This window comes from Mustela erminea, chromosome 10 (genome assembly GCF_009829155.1).
Source record: "Mustela erminea isolate mMusErm1 chromosome 10, mMusErm1.Pri, whole genome shotgun sequence".
Classification (NCBI taxonomy): Eukaryota; Metazoa; Chordata; class Mammalia; order Carnivora; family Mustelidae; genus Mustela; species Mustela erminea.
The window spans coordinates 67,541,330-67,566,895 of NC_045623.1; the positions used below are offsets into that span (position 1 = coordinate 67,541,330).

General features: G+C 40.5%; 1 protein-coding gene and 1 non-coding gene across 2 annotated transcripts in view; one reads left to right on the forward strand and one right to left on the reverse strand.

Moving 5' to 3' along the window:
• ZYG11A (zyg-11 family member A, cell cycle regulator) overlaps positions 1-25,566 on the reverse strand; it is an 86,309-nt gene that overhangs the window by 46,709 nt on the left and 14,034 nt on the right. The window contains 2 exon segments of the mRNA XM_032303731.1: positions 6,040-6,791; positions 22,471-22,636. Coding sequence (XP_032159622.1) covers positions 6,040-6,791; positions 22,471-22,636 — 918 coding nt within the window.
• Positions 5,124-5,230, forward strand: LOC116568338. The gene has a single exon (XR_004276559.1). It is a non-coding gene; the product is annotated as a U6 spliceosomal RNA (small nuclear RNA).

Below are 25,566 nucleotides of genomic sequence, written 5' to 3' on the forward strand. Positions count from 1 at the left end.
GCGCCCCCAAAGTCACTTAACCAACTGAGCCATTGAGACACCCTACACAAGTATTATTTTTAAGCTTATTTCATGTATCTGTTAGCCCTGTTTGCCGAAAGGACTTAAAAACAAAGTGTACTAACAACAATGAGCATACCCAGTATTCAAATACTAGCTTCTTAATAAAAGGAACCAGGGCCCTAGGAGAAATGTTAGAAGGGCTAAAACAGGGAAGTGTATGTAACAGACCTAGAACACCTCAATGTGCTAGAAAGTAAGGAAGTACTCAAAATAATAACAACGATTATAAGAATGGGAACATGTAAAAAGATAATACAGGAGCCGGTATGAAGGAGCTCTCATTGGCCAATCTGTAACAAACTGAGCATCAAAGTAATTAAGGGCAGTAATGAATGGTAACCCCCTGAAAACGAGAGGCAATGAGTTCATACTGACAATAGGCTAGACATAGAAGGAGAGACAGGGTTCTTCCTTATGGTAGGAAGCCTACTACTAAATGTAGAAAGGAGGGCCAGAGTTGGAAAATCATTACTTTGCAACAATTCCAGTAAAGACTGGTTCAGGTAAAAATCTTCAGTGGATGCTAAATCCAGATTAGTAAATTTGATGAGGACCAGGGTATTTGCATAGTCTTCAACTACCTTATATATCACTTACTACTTGCAAGAGAAAAAAAAATTACCTATATATAGTGTAGAGACAATACAATACTACACAGATAGTATTTTATCTACACTAGACATTTTATCTAATATCTGCTCAATACTTTACATGATAAAAAGAAAAATGACTTATGAGGGGTACTGTATGCTTCAGAATTGATATTCTTGAGACTGACGCAACACCCTTCACATGGAATTGTGGCCAAAGACGAAGAACCTGATTATAAGGAAACATCAGACCAAACCCAAAATAAGGAACATCTATTCTTCAAAAAAATCAACGAAACAAAGCTAGTCTGTATTCCTCATAAATATCAATGTGACAAAGGACAGGAAAGACTAAGAACTCTTCTGGATTAAATTACAAAGGAACATGACAAATGAATGCAAAACTGACCCTGGCCTAACAGGAAAAATATTTTACAGAGGGCATAATTAGGATAATCAACACTCTAAATATGTACAGTAAGATTATGTACAGTATTACATCAATGTTAAACTTCCTGAAATCTGATAACTGCATGGTGGCTATTAAGGAGAACATCACTGCTCTCAGAAAATACAAAATCAAGCACTAAGGGCTAGAGGGGCATGATATATGTAAGCCACTCTTGAATGGTTCAGAGAAAAATTGTATGTAGAAAGAGGATATGGCACAACAAATGTGGCAAATGTTTAAAATTAATGACCCACAACTTAAAAATTATTTCAAAAACAATTTTTAAACACTATACATTGTTTAACTGCCCAAGGACCTACATGCTAAGAATCTAAATATTGGATATATTCTAAAATTTTTAAAAGCTTTATGATTATCCAGATGTAAGACCTGAAAAGGAACAAAGGAGAAGCCACAGCAAGACCAAGTAGACCAGACAGCTATTGCCTCCCCCTTTCTTCTCCTTGGCTTCCTGCAGATGCCATGACAAAACAATCTTCAGAAGGGATTCTTGCCACACCCCACCAAGGGATCAACAAGATTTCCTACCAAATGAAGATTTTGCATGGCTTTTAATACTAATGTAGGATATCCTTTGTGCCTATTTTATTTTATTTTATTTTTCTTAAGTAGGTTCCCACACTCAAGGGGGGACTTAAACTCATGACCCCGAGATCAAGAGTTTTATGTTTAAAAAAAAAAAAAAAGAGTTGTATGCTCTACTGACTAAGCCAGCCAGGTACCCCACCCCTGCTTCTGCCTATGTTAAAAGAATTAAGTATATGTTGCCCATTCTAATTTGAGGTGAATAAGTATCTGTTGTCTTTGAAGGTCTTTGCTGACATTTAATTTTATCCATTTAAATGTAAGCAAATATTTTTTAAAGATTTTATTTATTTGCCAGAGGGAGAGAGCACAAGCAGGGGGAGAGACAGGCAGAAGAGAAAAGCAGACTCCCCGAGGAGAGCAGGGAGCCTGGTGGAACTCAATCCCAGGACCCTGGGATCATGACCAGAGCTGAAGGCAGACACTGAACTGACTGAACCACGGAGACGTCCCTGTAAGCAAATTTTTGATCAGCTCAAACACTAAGATACTTAGTATACTTTGCATCTGACCTCAAACATATTTCCATTAAATAAAATGTTTCCTGAAACATACCTTTCTTTTTTTAAAGATTTTATTTATTTAGGGGCGCCTGGGTGGCTCAGTGGATTAAGCCGCTGCCTTCGGCTCAGGTCATGATCTCAGGGTCCTGGGATCAAGCCCCGCATCGGACTCTCTGCTCAGCAGGGAGCCTGCTTCCTCCTCTCTCTCTGCCTGCTTCTCAGCCTACTTATGATCTCCGTCTGTCAAATAAATAAATAAAATCTTAAAAAAAGAAAAAAAGATTTTATTTATTTATATAAAACAGAGATGCAGCAAGAGAGGGAACACAAGCAGGGGGAGTGGGAGAGGGAGAAGCAGGCTTCCTGCTGAGCAGGAAGCCAGTTTTGGAGACCCTGGGACCATAGCTTGAGTCAAAGGCAGATGCTTAACTGTCTGAGCCACCCACTCGCCGCTAAAACATACCTTTTAAATTTGCCATACCTTACACTCCCCATAAGGCTGGCTTAAGATCTTTAGAGTTTCTTAGTAGCGGGAGAATTGCGGTCTCTCTTCTCCATCCCAACAATATCTAACACTGTGTATGATACCTAATTTTAAATTTTCAAAATAAACTAAACTTACATGTACACCAGGTAAGTTTACTGAAACACAGTTTCCCATTTTCTTTTGGTGTACCCACTCTAACAGTATCTTAACTACATGCATAATCCGTCTATAGAATATTCCAGCATTTGTTCCATATTATTGCATATACCAACAGTTTATGTGCTAAAGAACAATTATTCCACCGACTGCTACAGTCTTTTTATCAGAGACACTAAATGCTATTAATCTTAAATAGGCTTACGTACACACACTCCTGGTAAACAATACTCTACATGCTTAATCTGTAAGTTCCCATTATTATCTCTATTCAAGCCTAATAATATAACTGATGGTTTCCAGCTTCATTGGACATGCTAGACAATTAAAAGGACTGGGGTGCCTGGGTAGCTCAGTGGGTTAAAGCCTCTGCCTTCAGCTCGGGTCATGATCCCAGGGTCCTGGGATTGAGCCCCGCATTGGGCTCTCTGCTTGGCAGGGAGCCTGCTTCCTCCCCTCTCTCTGCCTGCCTCTCCACCTACTTGTGATCTCTGTCAAATAAATAAAGAAAATCTTAAAAAAAAAAAAAAAAAAGAGGGCGCCTGGGTGGCTCAGTGGGTTAAAGCCTCTGCCTTCGGCTCGGGTCATGATCCCAGGGTCCTGGGATCGAGCCCCACGTCGGGCTCTCTGCTCTGCAGGAAGCCTGCTTCCTCCTCTCTCTCTCTCTCTGCCTGCCTCTCTGCTTACTTGTGATCTCTGTCTGTCAAATAAATAAATAAAATCTTTTAAAAAAAATTAAAAATTTTTTAAAAAATTTAAAAAAAAAAGAAAGAAAGAAAGAAAAAAAATTAAAAGGACTTCACGGGCTCCTGGGTGATTCAGTTGGTTGAATGTCAGACTCTTCATTTCAGCTCAGATCCTGATGTCACAGGTCATGATATTGAGGCCTGTGTAGGGCTCCATGCTCAGTGGGAGTATGCTTGGATATTCTCTTCCTCTGACCTTTCCCCTACTCACGTGTGTTCTCTAAAATAAACAAAATATTTTTTAAAAATATAAAAGGACTCCAAAATACAATTGCTATTTTCATCAAAAGAATAAAAATGTGAAAATAGCTCTCTCCTTTTCTACGCCATCATGGTGCGTGCAGCTGACTACCCTTTGCTATGTCTTCTCACAAGACTTTCAGGATCAAGCAATTCTTGGCCAAGAAACAAAAGCAGAAGCGTCCCATTCCCCAATGGATTCTGATGAGAACTAGTAATAAAATCCAGTACCAATGCCAAGAAGAGGCACTGAAGAAGAACAAGGCTGGGTCTAAAGAGATTACACATGAGATGGCACACAAATTTATGCTGAATGAAGGTCACCAGCCGTATCCCATCACTCTGTAAATATCACTACTACCTGAAGAACAGACATGTTTTATTGAGGGCTGATTTTTCTGTCACTATGCTTCTGCACCAGTAGGCTTGTCCAGTAATTATGTGAGAGACCTTTTATGGGGGGTGGGATAAAAATGTGAAAACAACTGGGGCACCCCTATGGCTCAGTCGATGGAGCACATGACTCTTGATCTTTGGGCTGTGAGTTTGGGCCCCATGCTGGTCACATTAAGTAAATAAGCAAATAAATAAATAAATAAAAATTAATGACTGAAAAATCATTTTACTCTCTCACCCCAGTAGGAATTACATATGGTGTAATTACAAAGCATTTTAAACCAGTGGTTCTGAACCTTTGCTGCACATTAGAATTACCTGGGAACTTTTCAAAATCTTGATGCCCATGCCAAGTCCCAGTCCAACTAAATTAGAATCTCCGGGAGATCAGACACAGGCATCAGTACATTTCAATACGTCCAAAGTGATTACAATGTACAACCAAGATAGAGAACCATTGTTTGAAAAAAGAAATATTAAAGCCTCTGCCTTCAGCTCAGGTCATGATCCCAGGATCCTGGGATCGAGCCCCGCACCGGGCTCTCTGCTTCCTCTGTGCCTGCCTCTCTGCTTACTTGTGATCTCTGTCTGTCAAAAAAAAAAGAAAAAAAAAAAAAGATATTCGGGGCGCGTGGGTGGCTCAGTGGGTTAAAGCCTCTGCCTTCGGCTTAGGTCACAATCCCAGCGTCCTGGGATCGAGCCCCACATCAGGCTCTCTGCTTGGCGGGGAGCCTGCTTACCCCTCTCTCTCTGCCTGCCTCTCTGCCTACTTGTGATCTCTGTCTGTCAAATAAATAAATAAATAAATCTTTTTTTTTTTTTTTTAAAGAAATATCCTGAAACATAAATATTTAAGTATATACTGTTCTAAAAACAGCACCGTGAGTGCTTGCTTCAGCAGTACATATACTAAAACTGGAACAATACAGGGAAGATCGGCACGGCCCCTACAAAAGGATAATATGCAAATTTATAAAGCATTTCACATTTTAAAAAATAAAAATAAATAGCACCATGACTGGTTATAAACTTATTCTGACAGTGTTCAATACTTTTTTTTTTTAAGAATCTGTTTATCTGAGAGAGATACAATCAGCACAAACATGAGTGTGCCAGCGGGAGGAGAGGCAGAGGGGGAGAGAGAGAATATCAAGCAGACTCCCCGCTGAGCACGGAGCCTGACACAGGGCTCAATCCCACAACCCTGAGATCATGACATCAGCCAAAATCAAGAGTTAGTTAGACACATAACCAACTGAGCTACCCAGAAGCCCTGTCAAAACTTTTTTAAAAAACCTTTTCAAAATTGTTTTCTCTCATACCTTTACCAAAAATGTCGATCACCCACCTTACTAATTATATTTAGCTGTTACTAGAGGTAAACAACACAAGTTTTAGAGTCACAAAGACTTGGATATAAGTCCTAGCTCTACCATTTAATACGTAGTTATATGATTAGTTTAACCTCTGAGCTTCCAAATCCTCATCTGTAAAATGGAAAGATTAAAGAGGAAAACAACGTGCACAGTGTGACATCCTGTACATAGGAAGGAATGTATAAATGGCTATACTTATCATACCAAACTAGACTAGAAGACCTGGAGGCCAGGACCATATCTTGTTTAAGGCCATAATTTCAGAACCCAGCACATGGTAGCTACACAGGAATTACTGTTAAGCTCCTTGAGGATTTTTTATCTGTCTCTGTAACCCTAATACCTCATGTACATTCTTATATAAAACAAAAGCCTAATAAAGTTCTGGACAAAGGAAACAAACTTATTTCAGATAAAAAACAAACCCTCAAGCCTTGCTTTGCAGTAAAGAAGTCAGAATAACCAGCATCCGTAGCCAACAGTCCCACAAACTGCATCGCAGGCCGCTGCCGTATAAACAGTTCTACAGCTCCATCGGTGATGCAACTGCCCCCTGAAATATCCAGTGACACAATATGGGGCAGAATATCCTTTTGCTGCAGCAAATGAAAAGCTAAATCTGATTTGAGTTGCCTGTGATCAGAAATATCAAGGTGAAGCAGACATTTAAGTTCTCTAATAACTGCAAGAATTTGTGGTTTGGTCATAGTCAGACATTTCAGATAGTGCATTGTCAGAGATTTGAGTCGATCCTTACACATAAGGAGTGCAGAGATGTTAGTGACCAGAGTATTGGAGATATCCAAGCTTTCCAGTTTTGGTAACTTAGCAACATTAGCCAGGTCTTCACTATGAAAACAAACATTGAAAACACTTAAAATGCGAAGACCAGTGAGCTGACCAAAGAATAGCAGTCTTGAATCTCGAGGGATGCTTGCCGAGTCCAACAGGAGACACCGAAGGTTTTGCTGGATCCAGCTATTGCTGCAGAGTCCACTTATGATGTCTGGGATTGGGAGGTCAGTGTGCACGGCAGTGGCATCTAGCTCAATGACTCTGTGATGGCAGAAGGCTTTTGTGAATGCAGCTGCTGAGATTTTAGCTTTTTGAATATTGACCAGCTTCAGTTTCATCTGGTTGCCTTGGAAAATGCTTGCTGTTCTATCAGTCAGCTTGCCTATAAGAGAACCAAAACCAGCTTGTAATAACAACTAAATCTCTTGCCTTTTCCAGGAGGTATTGTGGCCACTGAACAATGATGGATGCTAATAGCAACAGTGACTATATTTACTGCTTACTTTGTGCCAAGCATTCTTCTAAACCCTTTACTCAGGCTACTTCATTTATTCTTTATAATATCATAATAACATAATAACATAATAACATAACTGAGGAAACTGGAGCTTAAAAAGGTTAAGTCACTTGCTCCAAGTCAAAATATGTGTCAGAATCAGGAAACAAAACCAGCTCAACTCCAGAGCCCATAGTTTTGTCCATGGTAACCTGGTTCACAAAAAAACAAAACAAAACAAAAAATGAAAGAAAGAAAATAGGTAAACAAGTTCAGGATATATAATATACAAATAACACTACTAATGATTACTTCTAACCAAATTAATCAACAGCCTCTGATAAGTCACTTACCTCTGTGGGCCTCATTTTCCTGATCTATAAAATAAATGGGTCATACCAGATTTTACTTAGAAAAGATTTACTAAACATCTTCTATGTGTGAGATCGTGTGTTAAGTAATGGGCACAAAAGGTAATTACACCCCTGTGACCACAAGGAATTCACATGCAGTAGTGATTTGCACCAGCTATTGAACTAGTACAGATGATATTAACTTTGGAAAAAGTTCTGAAGACTAAATATAAGTTTAGGGGAGTGGGGGAAGAATATGAAGGGCGGAAGAAGGTATCAAACACAAGGAGTCACAGACCAGCAGGTTATTTGAAGACCCTGAGTAGATCAACACTATTGGAACACAGTGGTGTAAAAGCTACAAAGGAAAGTGGAAAGGAAGGTAAAAGGCAGATGGGGCCTGTACACAAAGCTAGGAAACTCCAACTTTTAGCCTATGGGACAACTCAGTTTTGAAGCAGAAAAAAAAAAAAAAAGGTCACAATTCTATTTTTAGAAATACTGGGGCGCCTGAGTGGCTCAGTCAGTTAAGTATTTGCTTTTCGTTCAGATCATGATCCCAGGTCTTGGGATCAAGTCCCACCGGGCTCCCTGCTCAGCAGGGGAGTCTGCTTCTCCCTCTTTCTCTGCCCCTCCCCTGCTCGTTCTCTCTCTCTCTAATAATAAAATCTTAAAATTAAAAAGAAAAGAAAGACCAATCATGTGACTATAAAATAATAAGAATGGTGTTTGGTGGGAGTGAGATGGGGCAAGATATTATTAAAGGTTTTCATAATGCAGGGTGCCTGGGTGGCTCACTGGGTTAAAGCCTCTGCCTTCAGCTCAGGTCATGATCCCAGGGTCCTGGAATCGAGCCCCACATCGGGCTCTCTGCTCAGCAGGGAGCCTGCTTCCTTTTCTTTCTCTGCCTGGTTCTCTGCCTATTTGTGATCTCTGTCTGTCAAATAAATAAATAAAATCTTAAAAAAAAAAAAAAAGGTTTTCATAATGCAAGATAAAAGTTTAAGGCTGACAGAACATGGTGGCTGAACAGACTGGGGGAGAACTGAGAGGGAAAAAAAGGGTACATAAGCTGATTCTTAGCTTCTGAGTTTAAGTTGGTTACACCACCAAGACAGGAGGAAGGAAATCCCTATACTTCAGACTTTGAGGAAGAATTCAGTACATTCATTTATGCATTTATCCAACAAATCCTGAGTGTTTGCTGTATGTGAAGTGCTAGCTATGCTAAATGCTAAGAATGGTGAATGAGACAAACATGGCTTCTCCCAACATGCAGTTTATTTACAGCTTAGAGGGAGAATACTGGACAAGCAGAAAACTACTAACATCAAGAATATAATGAGGAAAAAAATACAGTGAGTTAAAAATAGAACTACCCTATGATTCAGCAACCACACTGCTAGGTATTTACCCAAAGAATACCAAAATACTAATTCAACAGGATACATGCCCCCCGATGTTTACAGCAGCATTATCAACAACAGCCAAATTATGGAAACAGCCCAAGTGTCCATCGACAGATAAATGGAAAAAGAAGAGGAGGTATGTATGTACGTATACATATATGTATATGTACATGTACACACACACACACACACACACACACACACACACACACACAGGAATATTACTTGGCCATAAAAAAGAATGAAACCTTACTATCTGCAACAACATAGATGGAGCTCCAGAGTATTATGCTAAGCAATATGAATACAAATACAAATATGAAGACAAATACCAAAAGATTTCACTTACATGTGGAATTTAAGAAACAAAAGAGCAGGGCGCCTAGGTGGCTCAGTGGGTTAAGCCGCTGCCTTCGACTCAGGTCATGATCTCAGGGTCCTGGGATCGAGTCCTGCATCGGGCTCTCTGCTCAGCAGGGAGCCTGCTTCCCTCTCTCTCTCTCTGCCTGCCTCTCTGTCTACTTGTGATCTCTGTCTGTCAAATAAACAAATAAAACCTTAAAAAAAAAAAAAAAGAGAAAGAAACAAAAGAGCAAAGGGGAAAAAGGAGAGGCAAACCAAGAAAAAGATTTTTGGGACAGCTGGGTGGCTCAGCAGAGTGTCCAACTCTTGATTTTGGCTCAGGTTGTCAGGTCGTGATCTCAGGCATGAGATCAATTCCCATGGCAGGTTCGCTCTGGGTGGGGAACATACTTGGGATTCTCTTTCTCTCTCTCAAAAGAAACAAAAGGAAAAAGAAAAGAAAAAAAAAAAAACCGACTCTTGACTATAGAAAACAAAACTACCAGAGGAAAGGCAGGGAAAGATTATAAATATGGGCTGGGGATTTAGGAGGGCACTTGTGATGAGCACTGGGCGATGTATGAAGTGCTGAATCACTAAACTGTACACCTGAAACTAGTATGACACTGTATGTTAATAAACGGAATTTAAACAAAAACTTAAAAAAATGCAAGTGTTCTAAAGGAAACAAGAACATAATACAGGGTAAGGAAAGAAAAAAGGATGACAAAAATCTTCTGTCTCTCTGTGGAGTTCAAGGAATGTTTTAAACTAAGACCTAAAGGACGTAAAAGATAAAAGTCACTGTCATTCTACATGGAAGGAAGAGCTGAAGTTCTGATATGGGAAACTAGTAGGCTTTTTCTGTGAAATGAGAGGAAACCAATTAGGCTAAAGCACAGCTGAGGAAGGGGATACCAGCATCTGAGAGGTTCGAGACAGAAGCAAAAGTCAGATCTTGCAGACCAGGGCAAAGAACTGACATTTCATCCTAAGTACAAGAAGAAGCCTTTCAAGGGTGAAAGAAGGTGTGGCTGGATCTGTTAAGAGGGCTGTCTGCTATGTGGCAGAGCTTGGCAAGGGGCAAAAATGGAGGGCACCGGGGTGCCTGGGTGGCTCAGTGGGTTAAAGCCTCTGCCTTTGGCTTGGGTCATGATCTCAGGGTCCTGGGATCGAGCCCCACACATCGGGCTCTCTGCTCAGCAGGGAGACTGTCTCCTCGCGCCCCCACCGCCCCTCTGCCTGCCTCTCTGCCTATCTGTGATCTCTGTCTGTGAAATAAATAAATAAAATCTTTTTTTAAAAAAATGGAGGGCAACTGTGAGGTCACGAGAGAAAAGAGAAAGGTGTCATTAATAGGAGCTAAGAGGAAAAAGAATGTTCGAGATAAGATATTTTGAAGGTAGAAAATGTTTCAACAGAACCAAGAAGAGAAAAATGAAAAATGAAAAATGACCCTTCCTAAGTCACTGAACAGGAGGTATATGGCCAACTCATTTTGGAGATGGGGGAAACGGCAGTGTAACAGCGGTTTTAACAGAAAACCTAGATGCTTTATAGGAACAAAGGACTTAATACCAGATAGAGCTGCAGGGAGTGCCACCAGCCAACAGCCCTCATCTATGGGATATTAGCTGAAAAGAATTGCCTCACCCAAGGTCACACCATTTCCCATGCAGACCCATATCCAAAACTGAATTGGGAGGTATAAAAGTCTTGTCCTCACAGCCCAAATTTACACAGATCTAGTAGTTATTCCACCTTCAGGATTCCCCAAAAGATCAGCTGAAGCATTCTAAATTCTATAGAGCTTAAACCTATGAGACTAAAGAATAAACACTTGGAATTAACTGGCATAGAGACAGTATTTAAAGATATGGGAGGAGCACCTGGGTGCCTCAGTGGGTTAAGCCTCTGCCTTTTGGCTCAGGTCATAACCTCAGGGTCCTGGGATTGAGCCCTGCATTGGGCTCTCTGCTCAGCAGGGAGCCTGCTTTCCTCTCTCTCTGCCTGCCTCTCTGCCTACTTGTGATCTCTGTCAAATAAATAAATAAAATCTTAAAAAAATAATAAAATAAAAAATAAAAATAAATTTAAAAAAATTTTAAAACTGTGGGATGAAGATATGGGAATGAAAGAGAAGGAGCAAGGACAAAGTACTGAAAACATCTACATTTAAGGTCAACAGAATGAGGAATAAGTCATAATACCAAATAACAGCTGCTGAATGTTCTAAACATTCTAGATACATTAACTCTCTAAATGCTCCTAAAACCCAATGAGGAAGGGATTATTATTAATCACATTTTACAGATGAGTTGAAGCACAGGAAAGTTAAGTAACTGGCCCATGAAAATATACCTAATAGCCACGACAGTATACAAACCCAAAAGGTCGCACACCAGAACCAGAACTCTTGCACCTTAATTTGTTCTGCCTTTCAAAGAAGCTGAATAAGGAGACAGATTAGCAGCAGCCACTGAGGTAAAAGAAAACCAGAAGCAGAATATGATGACTGAACAGCTCAGAAAAGAAGGACAGTATACTCAGGACACATCCTGGATATGTGGTTCTGAGTACTGTGCTGGGAACTCTGGGGAATCAGAGTAGCAGTGGTAGCTAAAGAAAAAAAAGACCTACGGAATGTTCAAAGTCAGATGAGTACCCAAGATGGAACCTCAAGGAACACAGAACACTTAAGGTACATACAGAAAAACAACAGCATACAAAGGAAATTGTGGAAGAGTAAACAATGATACAAGGTGGGTAGGGGGGAATAGAGAAAAATGAAATACTCAGGACACATGGGTGGCTCAGTCAGCTGAGCCATGACCTCCAGCTCAGGTCATGATCCCAGGGTCCTGGGATTGAGTCCTGCATCGGGATCTTCGCTTGGTAGGGAGCCTGCTTCTCCCTCTGCCTGCTATTCTCCCCTTTGCCTGCTGCTCCCCCGCTGCATGTGCCCTCTCTCCCTCTGTCAGATAAATAAACAAAATTGTAAAAAAAAAAAAGAAAAAGGAAAACGAAATACTCTAAATCAGAAAGGCCAAGAGTAATTAATAATAAAATCAAAGCTAGAAGAATCCTCTATGATTTAATGAACCTAGGCAATGCTCATTTATGGCCACCTAAGTCACAAAACCAGACAACCAAACTTAATTAGCCCCCTTAAGGAAGTATAGGGCCCTACCAGAAACATAAAACCTGAATCTGATGAAGCCTCTACATCTACTTCCAATTTGGAGGAATTACAAGGATCAAAGGAACAATCAAAAAATCATAGCACTGTCGCTCCACATCACTCGGTATCAGGGAAATACAAATCAAAACCACAATGAGATATCACCTCACACCAGTCAGAATGGCTAAAATTAACAAGTCAGGAAATGACAGATGCTGGCAAGGATGCAGAGAAAGGGGAACCCTCTTACACTGTTGGTGGGAATGCAAGCTGGTGCAACCACTCTGAAAAACAGCTCGGAGGTTCCTCAAAATGTTGAAAATAGAACTACCCTACGACCCAGCAACTGCACTACTGGGTATTTACCCTAAAGATACAAATGTAGTGATCTGAAGGGGCATGTGCACCTGAATGTTTATAGCAGCAATGTCTACAACAGCCAAACTATGGAAAGAACCTAGATGTCCATCAACAGATGAATGAATAAAGATGTGGTATATATACACAATGGAATACTATGCAGCCATCAAAAGAAATGAAATCTTGCCATTTGTGACGGATGGAACTAGAGGGTATCATGCTTAGCGAAATAAGTCAAGTGGAGATGCAACATGGGGGGTTAAGGGGGTAGGAGAAGAATGAAGGAAACAAGATGGCATTGGGAGGGAGACAAACCATAAGTGATTCGTAATCTCACGAAACAAACTGAGGGTTTCTTGGGGGAAGGGGTCTGGGAGAGGGGGGTGGGTTATGGACATTGGGGAGGGTATGTGCTATGGTGAGTGCTGTGAAGTGTGTAGACCTGTACCCCTGGGGATAAAAATACATTATATGTTTATAAAAAATTAAAAAAAAAATTAAAAAGGAAAAAATCATAGTGCTGTCAAACAATGGCAAAATCCAGACTGGAAAAACTCTACATAACAAACTACCATGGTTTCTCAGAAAAAAATAACTGGAAAATCCTCAAACGTATGGAAATTAAGCAACATATGTCTTTTTCTTTTTTCTTTTTTCTTTTTTTAAGATTTTATTTATTTTTTTATTTGAAGGAGAGAGACACAGTGAGAGCAGAAACACAAACTGGGAGTGGAGAGGGAAAGCAGACTTCCTGCTGAGTGGAGGAGCCTGATGCAGAGCTCGATCCCAGTACCCTGGCATCATGCCCTAGCCAAAGGAAGACACTTAACGACTGAGCCACCCAGGCAGCCCATAAGCAACATACTTCTAAATAAACATACGGATCGAGAAAGAAATCTCAAGAGAAATTTTAAATGTTGAACTACATTAAGATACAACTTATCAAAATTTGTGGGATAAAGTAAAATCAGTGCTTAGAGGGAAAGTTATAGTTCTGAATACATACATTAGAAAAGAAAGATCTAAAATCAATCATCTAGCGGCGCCTGGGTAGCTCAGTGGGTTAAAGCCTCTGCCTTCGGCTCAGGTCGTGATCCCAGGATCCTGGGATAAAGCGCCATTGGGGAGCCACATTGGGCTCTCTGGATTGGGTTTCGGCTCAGGTCATGATCCTGAGTCCTGGGATCAAGCCCCCTGTCACACTCTCTGCTCGGCAGGGAGTCGGCTTCAGCCTGTGACCCTCCCCCTTCCTGTGCTCGCTCACTCTCTCTATCTCTCAAACAAATAAATAAAATCTTTAAAACAAAAATCAGGCTAACTGGGGCACCTGGGTGGATCTGTTGGTTAAACATCTGCCTTTGGCTCAGGTCATGATCCCAGGTTCCTGGGATCAAGTTCTATATCAGGCTCCTTCCTAAACGAGGAGCCTGTTTCTCCCTCTGCCTGCCTCTCCCCCTGCTTGTCCTAGCACTCACTTTCTCTCTGACAAATAAATAAAAACAAAATCTTTTAAAAAGGGGGCGTCTCTCCCTCTGCTCCTCCCCCTGCTCACAGGTACTTGTTCTCCCTCTCTCAAATTTAAAGAAAAGAATTTTGGAAGATTTTAACTTATTTATTGGAGGCGGGGCAGAGAAGGGAGGGGCAGAGGGAGAAGGGGAGAGAGAGACCCTGCTGAACACTGACCCTGATATGGGGCTTGATCTCACAACCCTGAGATCATGAGCTGAAATCAAGAGTAAGATGCTTAACCGACTGAGCCACCCAGACGTCCAATAAATAAAATCTTAGAACAAAACAAAAAACCTCCCCACACGGGGGTACACAGTGGCTCATTTGGTAGAGCATGTAACTCTTGATCTCAGGGTTGAATTCAAGCCCCACAGTGGGCCTAGAGAGATCACTTTTAAAAAAACAAAAAACAAAAAACTACACACACAAAGAGGCCACAAGGGCTTCACTGGTGAAATCCACCAAACATTTAAAGAATACACAACAATTCTTCATAAATTCTTCCAAAAAAAACAGAAGAAGGAACACCTCTCAACTCCTGCCATATCCACATAAAGATATCACAAAAGCAGAATATAACAGACCAATATCCTTAAAATAATGGCAAATCTCAAAAACAAAAACAAAAATAAAACAAAAAACCTCACCCAAATAACAGCAAACCATCTAGCAACATACAAAAGAGTTATACACCATGCCCAGGTGGGATTTAGCCCAGGAAAACAAGACTGTATTAATATCCAAGAAGGAATTAAGATAATACACTATATTAATAGAATAAAAAACAAAACCCCCATGAGCATTTTAACATAAAAAAAAAAAAAAAAAAGCCAACACTTTCCCTGATGAAAATGTCCAACAACTAAAATAGAAGGAAACCTCCTCAGGCTGTTAAGGGCACCTACCAAAACCCCAAAACTAACATACTTAATAGAGAAAGACTAGATGCTTTCCCCCGAGACTGGAAAAAGATAAGCATATCCATTTCAATACTTCAATACTTCAACATTGTATTGTAGGCTCTAGTCAGGAAACTGGACAAGAAAACTAAATAAAAGGCATCCAAAACAGAAAGAAAGAAGTAGAACTATGTTCATTGCTGATGACAGCATCTTGTAATAACAAATCCTAAGGAATCCACTAAACAACTACTAGAATTTTTTTTTAATGGTGAAAACAATGAAATTCATTTTATTACATACCTTTGATTAGGGGGTGAATGCATTCACTATGCAGAATAACCACAGTCCTACTGTCCTGGACTTACCCTAAACCTACCCCAATTAGTGCCACTGAACTCCAGGCTGATTGGTTGCTTAGTATAATGCACTGTTTTTGTTTTGCTTTTTTAACAACGAATTAATGAGTTCAGAAAGTTTCCAGTATGTATGATCAACAACAACAAAATCAATTGTAGGGGAACCTGGCTGGCTCAGTTAGTAAAGCATGCAACTCTAATCTTGGGGTTGTGAGTTCGAGTCCCACATTAGGTGTGGAGCCTACATTAAAAAAAAATAATAATGGTAGGGCATCTGGGTGGCTCAGTTGTTAGGCATCTATCTGCCTTCGGCTTAGGTCATGTTCCCAGGGTCCTGGGATTGAGCCCTGCCTCGGGCTCCTTGCTCAGCAGAAAACCCGCTTCTTCCTCTCTCCCCTGCTTCTGTTCCCACTCTGTCAAATACATAAATTGTTTAAAAATAACAAATAAATAAATAAATAAAATGGTATTTATGTACACTAAAAATGAACAATCCAAAAAATGAAATTAAGAAAGCAATTCCAGGGACACCTGGGTGGCTCAATTGGTTAAGCAGCTGCCTTCGGCTCAGGTCATGATCTCAGCGTCCTGGGATCGAGTCCCACATCGGGCTCCTTGCTCCGCAGGGAGCCTGCTTCTCCCTCTGGCTCTGCCTTCCACTCTGTCTGCCTGTGCTCGCTCTCGCTCGCTCTCTCTCTGACAAATAAATAAATAAAATCTTTAAAAAAAAAAAAAAAAGAAAGAAAGCAATTCCAAGGATGCCTGGGTGGCTCAGTCAGTTAAGCGTCTGCCTTGGCTCAGGTCATGGGATGGAGTCCAGAGTCGGGCTCCAGACTCACTCTCTGCCCCTCCCCCTGCTCATACTCTTTCTCTCTCTCAAATAAATAAATAAAATCAAGAAAGGAAGGAAGGGAGGAAGGAAGGAAGGAATTTTATGTAAAATAGTATTAAAAGAATAAAATACTGGGGCACCTGGGTGGCTCAGTGGGTTAAAGCCTCTGCCTTCGGCTCAGGTCATGATCCCAGGGTCCTGGGATCAAGCCCCACATCCGGCACTCTGCTCAGCAGGGAGCCTGCTTTCTCCTCTCTCTCTCTGTCTGCCTCTCTGCCTACTTGTGATCTCTGTCTGTCAAATAAATAAAGAAAATCTTAAAAAAAAAAAAAAAAAAAAAGAAAAGAAAAGAATGAAATACTGAGGTGCCTACGAGGCACAGTGATTAAGTGTCCAACTCTTGATTTCAGCTCAGGTCATGATCTCAGGGTCAAGAGATCGAGTCCTACATGGAATCCCTGCTTGGGATTTTCTCTCTCCCCCTCTCGTCTACTCTCCCCCTGCCCCCTCAAGAGCATGTGCACGTGTGCACGCTCGCTCAATCTCTCTCTCTCTCTCGCTCTCAAAGTAACCAAAAACAAAACAAAATTTAAAAAATAAAAAAAATTTTAAGATTTTATTCATTTATTAGAGAGAGTGCATAAGGAGAGGGAGAGGCAGAGGGAGAGAGAGAGGAAGAAGCAGACTTTCTGCTGAGAAAGTAGCCTGATGTTGGGCTCGATCCCAGGACTCCAAGATAATGACGTGAGCTGAAGGTAGATGCTTAACTGACTGAGCCAAAAAAAATAAATTTAATAAAAGTGTAAAACTTACATGCATAAACTAGAAAACACTATTGAAAGATATTTTTTTAAAAGAAAAAAAAGAAAGAGAATGCCTGGATGGCGGGGCTTGATCCCAGGACCTTGGGATCATGACCTGAGCCGAAAGCAGACACTTAACTGACTGAGCCACCCAGGTGCCCCACAGCGGGATTCTTTGTAGAAACTGACCAACTGGGATGGGTGCCTGGGTGGCTCAGTCCATTAAGGGTCCTGGGAAGGGGCGCCTGGTTGGCTCAGTGGGTTAAAGACTCTGTCTTCACCTCAGGTCATGGTCCCAGGATCCTGGAATCAAGCCCTACATTGGGAATCTCTGCTCGGTGGGGAGCCTGCTTCCCACCCTCTCTCTCTGCCTGCCTCTCTGCCTACTTGTGATCTCTGTCTGTCAAATAAATAAATAAAATCTAAAAAAAAAAAAAAAGGCTCCCGGGATCAAGAGAGGGAGCTTACTTACTTCTACCTCTTTCTCTGCTATTCCCTCTGCTTGTGCTCTCTCTGCACAGTTTCTCTCTCAAGTAAATAAATTATTAAAGAAAAAAAAGAAAAAAAAACAGACCAACTGGTTCTAAAATTCATACGGAAATATAAAGGACCCAGAATAGCCAAGACAATACTAAAAAGAACAAAGTTGGAAAACTTGCACTTTCCAACTTCAAAACTTACTACAAAGCAACAGTAATAGAGTCATACAAACGTAAGGACAGACATATTGTTCCATGGAACAGAATTGAGAATAAGAAATAAACCCATGCCTCTATGGTCACCCAATATATTTTTTAAAGATTTTATTTTTAAGTAATCTCCATAGGCAATGTGGGTCTTCAACTCACAACCCCCAAGATCAAGAGTCTCAAGTTCTTCTGATTGAGCCAGGCAGGTACCCCACTGGCACTTTTTTTTAAAAAACTGGATGACCGGGCGCCTGGGGGGCTCAGTGGATTAAGCCGCTGCCTTCGGCTCAGGTCATGATCTCAGGGTCCTGGGATCGAGTCCCACATCGGGCTCTCTGCTCGGCAGGGAGCCTGCTTCCCTCTCTCTCTGCCTGCCTCTCTGCCTACTTGTGATCTCTGTCAAATAAATAAATAAAATCTTTAAAAAAAAAAAAACAAAACTGGATGACCAGGGGTACCTGGCTGGCTCAGTTCATACAGCATGCAACTCTTGATATCAGGGTTGTGAGTTTAAGCCCCGTGTTGGGTGTGGAGCCTACTTTAAAAAAATCTTTAAATAAAAAAAGTAAAAATGAATAAAAAATAGAAAGTTGCCGGGACTCCTGGGTGGCTCAGTTGGTTAAGCAGCTGCCTCCGGCTCAGGTCATGATCCCAGTGTCTTGGGATCGAGTCCCACATTGGGCTCCTTGCTCGGCAGGGGGCCTGCTTCTCCCTCTGCCTCTGCCTGCCATTCTGTCTGCCTGTGCTCGCTCTCTCCCCCTTTCTCTCTGACAAACAAATAAATAAAATCTTTTTAATAAATAAATAAATAAATAAATAATAAAAATTAAAAGTTGCCAAGACTATACAATAGTCAAAGAATAGACTTTTTACCAAAGAGGGATGGAACAACTGTACAAGAACATGTTAAAAATGAAGCTGGACTCTTTACACCTCATGCCATATACAAAAATAAACTCAAAATGAATCCAAAACCTCAGAGTATAAGGGTGAAGAAACCAACACTCTTAGAAGAAAATACAGGTGCAAATATTTAGGACCTTGGACCGAGCAATGAATTTTTAGATAGGATACCAAAAGCATAAGCCATAAAAGAAACAATAATTGGGCTTCATCAAAATTAACTTTTTTGAGTCAAAAAACACTATCAGCAAAGTGAAAAGAGAATTCGTAGAATGAAAGAAAATAACTGCCAAGCCAGTAACTGATCAGGAACTTATATCTAGAATATTTAAAGAAAACAGACATGGAGACATAATGTATAGCATATGGAATATAGTCAGCAGTAGTATAAAAACTTTGTATGGTGACAGAGGGTTACCAGATTTACCATGGTGATCATTTTGTAACATATGCAATTAATCACTGTGTTGTAAACCTAATGTCAATTATATGTCAATTAAAAAAAAAAACTCTGGCACCTGAGTGGCTCAATCAGTTAAGCAACTGATTCTTGATTTCGGCTCAGGTCATAACGGGGTCATGGGATGGATCTCAGCAACCAGGTCTGCACCCAGCATGGAATCTGCTTGAGATTTTCTCTCTCCCTCTGCTCATCCCCCTGCTCACACTCTAAATAAAGAACAAAATCTTGGGGCCCCTCTTACAACTCAGTAACAGAGGACAACCTAATAAAGAAATGGGCAAAGGGGCGCCTGGGTGGCCCAGTGGGTTAAAGCCTCTGCCTTCAGCTCAGGTCATAATCTTAGGGTCCTGGGATTGAGCCCCGAAATCAGGCTCTCTGCTCAGCAGGGAGCCTGCTTCCTCCTCTCTCTGCCTGCCTCTCTGCCTACTTGTGATCTCTGTCAAAGAAATAAATAAAATCTTTTAAGAATAAAATCTTAAAAAAAAAAAAAAAAAAAAAACGCCCCTCCTACAACTCAGTAACAGAGGACAACCTAATAAAGAAATGGGCATGGGCGCCTGGGTGGCTCAGTGGGTTAAGCCGCTGCCTTCGGCTCAGGTCATGATCTCAGAGTCCTGGGATCAGGTCCCGCATCGGGCTCTCTGCTCAGCGGAGAGCCTGCTTCCCTCTCTCTCTCTCTGCCTGCCTCTCCATCTACTTGTGATTTCTCTCTGTCAAATAAATAAATAAAATCTTTAAAAAAAAAAAAAAAAGAAAAGAAATGGGCAAAGGGGCGCCTGTATGGCTCAGTGGGTTAAAGCCTCTGCCTTTGGCTTGGGTCATGATCCCAGGGTCCAGGGAGATGGAGCCCCACATCCAGCTCTCTGCTCAGCAGGGAGCCTGCTTCCCCTCCTCTCTCTCTGCCTACTTGTGATCTCTGTCAAAAAAATAAATAAAATTTTTAAAATTAAAAAAAAAGAAAAGAAATGGGCAAAGGATCTGAATAGACATTATTCTAAAGAAGATATACAAATGGCCAATCGCACATAAAAACAAGCTCAACATCATTACTCATTAGGAAAATGCAAATCAAAACCACAATAAATACTTAACACCCACCAGGATGGCTATAATCAAAAAGTCAAATGACGACTTTGGTAAGGTTGTGAAGATATCAGAACTCCCGCATGCTGCTGATGGGAACATAAAATGGTGCAACCATTTTGGGAAACAATGTGTTAATTCCTCAAAAAATTAAACATAGAGTTGCTGTTTAACCCAGCAATTCTACTCCCAGGTACATACTCAAGAGAAATGAAAACATATGTCCACACAGAAATGCGCACCATGAATGTTTATAAGCAGCATTATTCATAACAGCCAAAAAGCAGAAACAACCCAAATGTCCATCAGCTGATAAATGAATAAAATGTGGTACAGTCACACAATGGACTATTATACCCATAAAAATGAAGTAGTGACTGCTGCTACAATATGGATGAACCTTGACCATACTGAGTACAAAAACCAGACATAAATGGTCACATACTATACGATTTGATTTATATTACATGTTTAGAAGAAACAAACCTGGGGTGCCCAGGTGGCTCAGTGGGTTAAGTCTCTGCCTTCAGTTCAGGTCATGATCCCAGGGTTCTGGGATTGAGCCCCCAATTGGGCTCTCTGCTCAGCAGGGAGCCTGCTTCTCCCTTTCTCTCTGCCTGCCTCTCTGCCTACTTCTGCATACTTGTGATTTCTCTCTCTGTGTCAAATAAATAAATAAATAATCCTTTAAAAAAAGAAAACAAACTCATAAAAATAGAAAGAAGATGAGTAGTTGTTTAGGGTTGGGGGGACGGGTTAAGAGTTTAAGATGATGAAAATGTTCTAAAATTGATTATGATGATGGCTGCCCAAATCTGTGATAAAACAAAACAAAACAAAAAATCCACTGAATTGTACTTTTTTTGTTGTTTTTTGTTTTTAAGATTTTATTTATTACTTGACAGAGAGAGAGAGATCACAAGTATGCAGAGTGACAGGTAGAGAGACAGGGGAAAGCAGGCGCCCCGCCTAGCAGAGAGCCTGATGCAGGGGTCAATCCCAGGACCCCCAGGACCCTGAGATCATGACCTGAGCGCCAAAGACAGAGGCTTAACCCACTGAGCCACCCAGGTGCCCCATGAACTGTACATATTAAATGGGCGAATTATACAGTATGTGAAATACATCTCAGTAACTTGTTACAAAAAAAAAACTTCTTATTAAGAAAAAACTGTAGGGGTGCCTGGATGGCTCAATCAGTTAAGCGTCATGCTCTCAGAGTCCTGTGATGGAGTCCCGTGTCAGGATCCCCACTCAGTGGCGAGTGTGCTTATCCCTCTGCCCCTCCCCTGGCTCATGTTTGCTCACTTGCTCTCTCTCAGATAGATAAAATCTTAAAAAAAAAAAAAGGAAAAAAGAAAAAACTGTAACATGGCAAATTAAACATAGCCCTTGAAAGCCCAACTACAATGGGAAGTAAAGGGAAAAAATTTTCTTTAAGGGTTTTTTTTTCCTTTTTTAAGATTTATTTATTTGAGAGAGCAAGGGAGCATAAGCAGGAGGGCGAGAGGGAGAGGGAGAGAACCTCAGCAGACTCTACACCAAGCGTGGAGAAAGACAGATGCAGGGCTCAATCCTAGGACCCGGCAGTCACGACCTGATCCAAAATCAAGAGTTAACTGCTTAACAGCCGGGTCACTCAGGTACCCTGGAAAAAATTTTTCAAAGTCTCATATTCACAATGAAAAGAGTAGGAGCGGTACCTGGTTGGTTCAGTCAGAAGAAAGAGTATGTGACTCTTAATCTCAGGTCATTAGTTTGAGCCCCATGCTGGGTGCAGAGATTTCTTAAGTAAAACTTTAAAAAAAAATAGTAGGAGACAGGACTACAGCAACAGCATTTCAGAAGCTAGAGAGCAGATGAAGTGGGAACCTGGTTTAGTTCCCCACCGTCTTCACTCTGCTAAGCCAATAGTAAGGTAAGCCTAGAAGCAAGATAAATTTCCATCAAGGAATCCCAAAAAGACTAGAAGATTCAAATCTCCACACAAATAAAATGGGAATAATTTCCATATTTCCCATCCACTTCTTGTGAGAGCTAAACAGGAATTTTATATGAAAGTGCTTTTCAAATAGTAAAGTGCTAGAGTACAATATAGAGGAACCTTATCAAAATAAAATAAAATAAGGGCGCCTGGGTGGCTCAGTGGGTTAAGCCGCTGCCTTCGGCTCAGGTCATGATCTCAGGGTCCTGGGATCGAGTCCTGCATCGGGCTCTCTGCTCGGCAGGGAGCCTGCTTCCCTCTCTCTCTCTCTGCCTGCTTCTCTATCTACTTGTGATTTCTCTCTGTCAAATAAATAAATAAAATCTTTAAAAAAAATAAAAAAATAAAAAAATAAAATAAAATAAAATAAAATAAAAATAAAGGAGCTTTATTTACCTTGCCATGTCATTACCCCAAGGAATCGATCAGCTACTTCCTGAGGGAAATTCCAATGGTCCGGAAGGCACAAGGTTCCATCAGATCTTTCAGAACACAATTTCTCTAGGTTAGCAATCAGGACGTTCAGACAGATGTTGACCAAAGTGTAGGGAGATGCCTCCTCCTAAAAAACAAACTTTGTTAGAATACACCCACAAAAATTCAACATAAAAGTGGTCATGCAAAATACAAGAAACTAGGGGCAACTGGGTGGCTCAGTAGGTTGGGCCTCTGCCTTCCGCTCAGGTCGTGATCTCGGGGTCCTGGGATCGAGCCCCACATCGGGGTCTCTGCTTGGTAGGGAGCCTGCTTTGTCCTCTCTCTCTGCCTACTTGTGATCTCTCTCTGTCAAATAAATAAATAAAATCTTAAAAAAAAAAAAAACAAGAAACTACTTGATGAAGCTATCTGAAGATCTTTATCTTTATCTTAATAGTGATTTATATGATTTATATGTAACGAAACCACCTTATTCCAACTGTTAACTGAATGGAAAATTTTATCTATTTTACTTTCTGTTCTAGCATGAAAATAATTAATTTCTCTCAATCTTTCACTCATCACCTGTTCTGTACCAGCCACTGAAAATACAGGATGAGCAAAATATAGTTCAGTTTTAATGCAGAATACAACCAAGAAATCTGACAACTTCAATAAAACACACGGGACAACTAACACAGAAATCACATGGTCATTTATTCAACAAGTATTTATTCAATGATTACTATGTCCCAGAGGATAGGAAGGAATGCCTATTATTACCCTCAACAGTTCATGAAAAGATGAATACTTCTACATGTGCTGACTGAATTTCATCTCTCCTTGCCTCTTCCTGTCATTTCTTCATTCATACATACATCTTTCAAACTCTCCTCAAATAAATCATTCTTAACATGTAACTTATGCTCTACTATGTATCTTAAAAACAACAACAACAAAAAACCTTCTGTTGACCCCCATATTCTCTTCAATATATACATACCTACAATAAAGTTCAATTTATAAATTAGGCACTGTAAGAGATTAACACACTGTATTAAGCCACATGAATGTAGTCTCTCTCAAAATATCTGATTATACTACAACGTACCCTACCTGTGATGATATAAAATTGATAAAATGCCTATGTGATGAGATGTAGTTAGATAAACGACACTACCTTCTGACAATACAACAGGAGGAAGATCACCTGCTTCTGGACCACAGCTGCTTTCTAGTAAGTAAAACCAGAGAAAGTGAAACCTCAGATAAGGAGGGACTACTGTAATCACTTTCTTCCTATACATTTTTGTTTTTGTTTTTTAACTGAGGTGTAAATCACACATAGCCCAAAAAAAAAAAAAAAATTACTTTTTGTTGTATCCTTAGTTCTATAAATTTAAATAAATGCAGTCATGTACCACCACCATAATAATAAAGATAGAGAGCAGTTCTATGACCCCAAAATTCCCTATGTCCTTTTGTAGATAGTCCCCACATCTGTGTTCTGTCCCAGAGTTTTTTTTTTGTTTTTTTTTTTAAGTGATAAAATCTTGCAACTTTATTCAGAGTTAAAACAAAGGGAGAGAGAATTTCCTGGCATTATGATACAAACACTTGATTCAGCATTTTTAAAATTAATCCCCACATCCTTATTATTTCTATCAACTATAAAGTGTGCTTTTTAAAAAAAGAATGTTATTTTTATTCAGGAAATTTTCCTAAGAAATCTGGGCGCTCAAAAAATATTAGTGCCTATTACATCATGTGTGGTTCCCCCTGTCAATATCAGAATAGAGGCTGGCTACAGACAGAGGTCCCTGGTACCACGCCCCCAAAAGTAAAGATTTATCTCAGTTATCAGTGTGTTGAAGGACTTTGAAAGGACTTCGTCTTCACACAAATTCAGGGTTTTGTTTTGTTTTAAAGATTTTATTTATTTATTTGACAGAGATCACAAGCAGGCAGGGAGGCAGGCAGAGAGAGAGGAGGAAACAGGCTCCCCCCTGAGCAGAGAGCCCGATGCGGGGCTCGATCCCAGGACCCTGGGACCATGACCTGAGCTGAAGGCAGAGGCTTTAACCCACTGAGCCACCCAGGTGCCCCAAATATAAAAATACGTTAAGATATAAAACAATATAGATCTACTTTTAAATACTCTTTTATTTAGTCCATAGCCTAAACTGAATATACCAATATGTCTGGAGTCCCTTACTGTGTCCCTCCCTGATACTATTTCCCATCCCTTCACCCAGAGGCAATCATTATCTTTTTTTTTTTTTTTTTAAGATTCTTTTTATTTATTTGACAGAGATCACCGTAGGCAGAGAAGCAGGCAGAGAGAGAGGGGGAAGCAGGCTCCCTGCTGAGCAGAGAGCCCGATGCTGGGCTCGATCCCAGGACCCTGGGATCATGACCTAAGCCGAAGGCAGAAGCTTAAGCCCACTGAGCCACCCAGGCACTCCAAGGCAATCATTATCTTGAATACTGTTTAGTTCTCCATGTTTGTGAACTTCAGGTAAACAGAATTATACTATAGTATTCTGCTACTGGTTTTTATTTTATAAATCAGTATATGTTCTAGAGAAACATATACATAAACAAACATATAAAATTCATTCTTCAAATCACTCTATTAGATTTCCACCTGCCACCAAGACCACTAATGACTAATGCCTCTACCTGATTACATGATTACATGACTGATTACATGACTCTAAATATTAATCTATAGGGGCACCTGGCTGGCTCAGTCGGTGGAACATGCAACTCTTGGGGTCATGAGTTTGAGCCCCATGTTGGAATAGACTTTGCTTAAAAATAGATAGATATTAATCTATAAACCCAATGAATTCCAGATTAACTCCAGGTCCTATCTCTCGTTAAGCTAGACTTAGATACTCAGTTGCCTCCCTGACATGTCTACTTAACTGTCACAAATACTTCAAATTCACCATGTAGAAAACTAAACCTTCCCCAGTCTTTTACTGCTCAATAAAATGGCATCAAACCTATTTAGCTGTTTAATCTTTACTGTTAGTTTTTGTTTGCTTAGGTTTTAACTTTTTAAAAGAT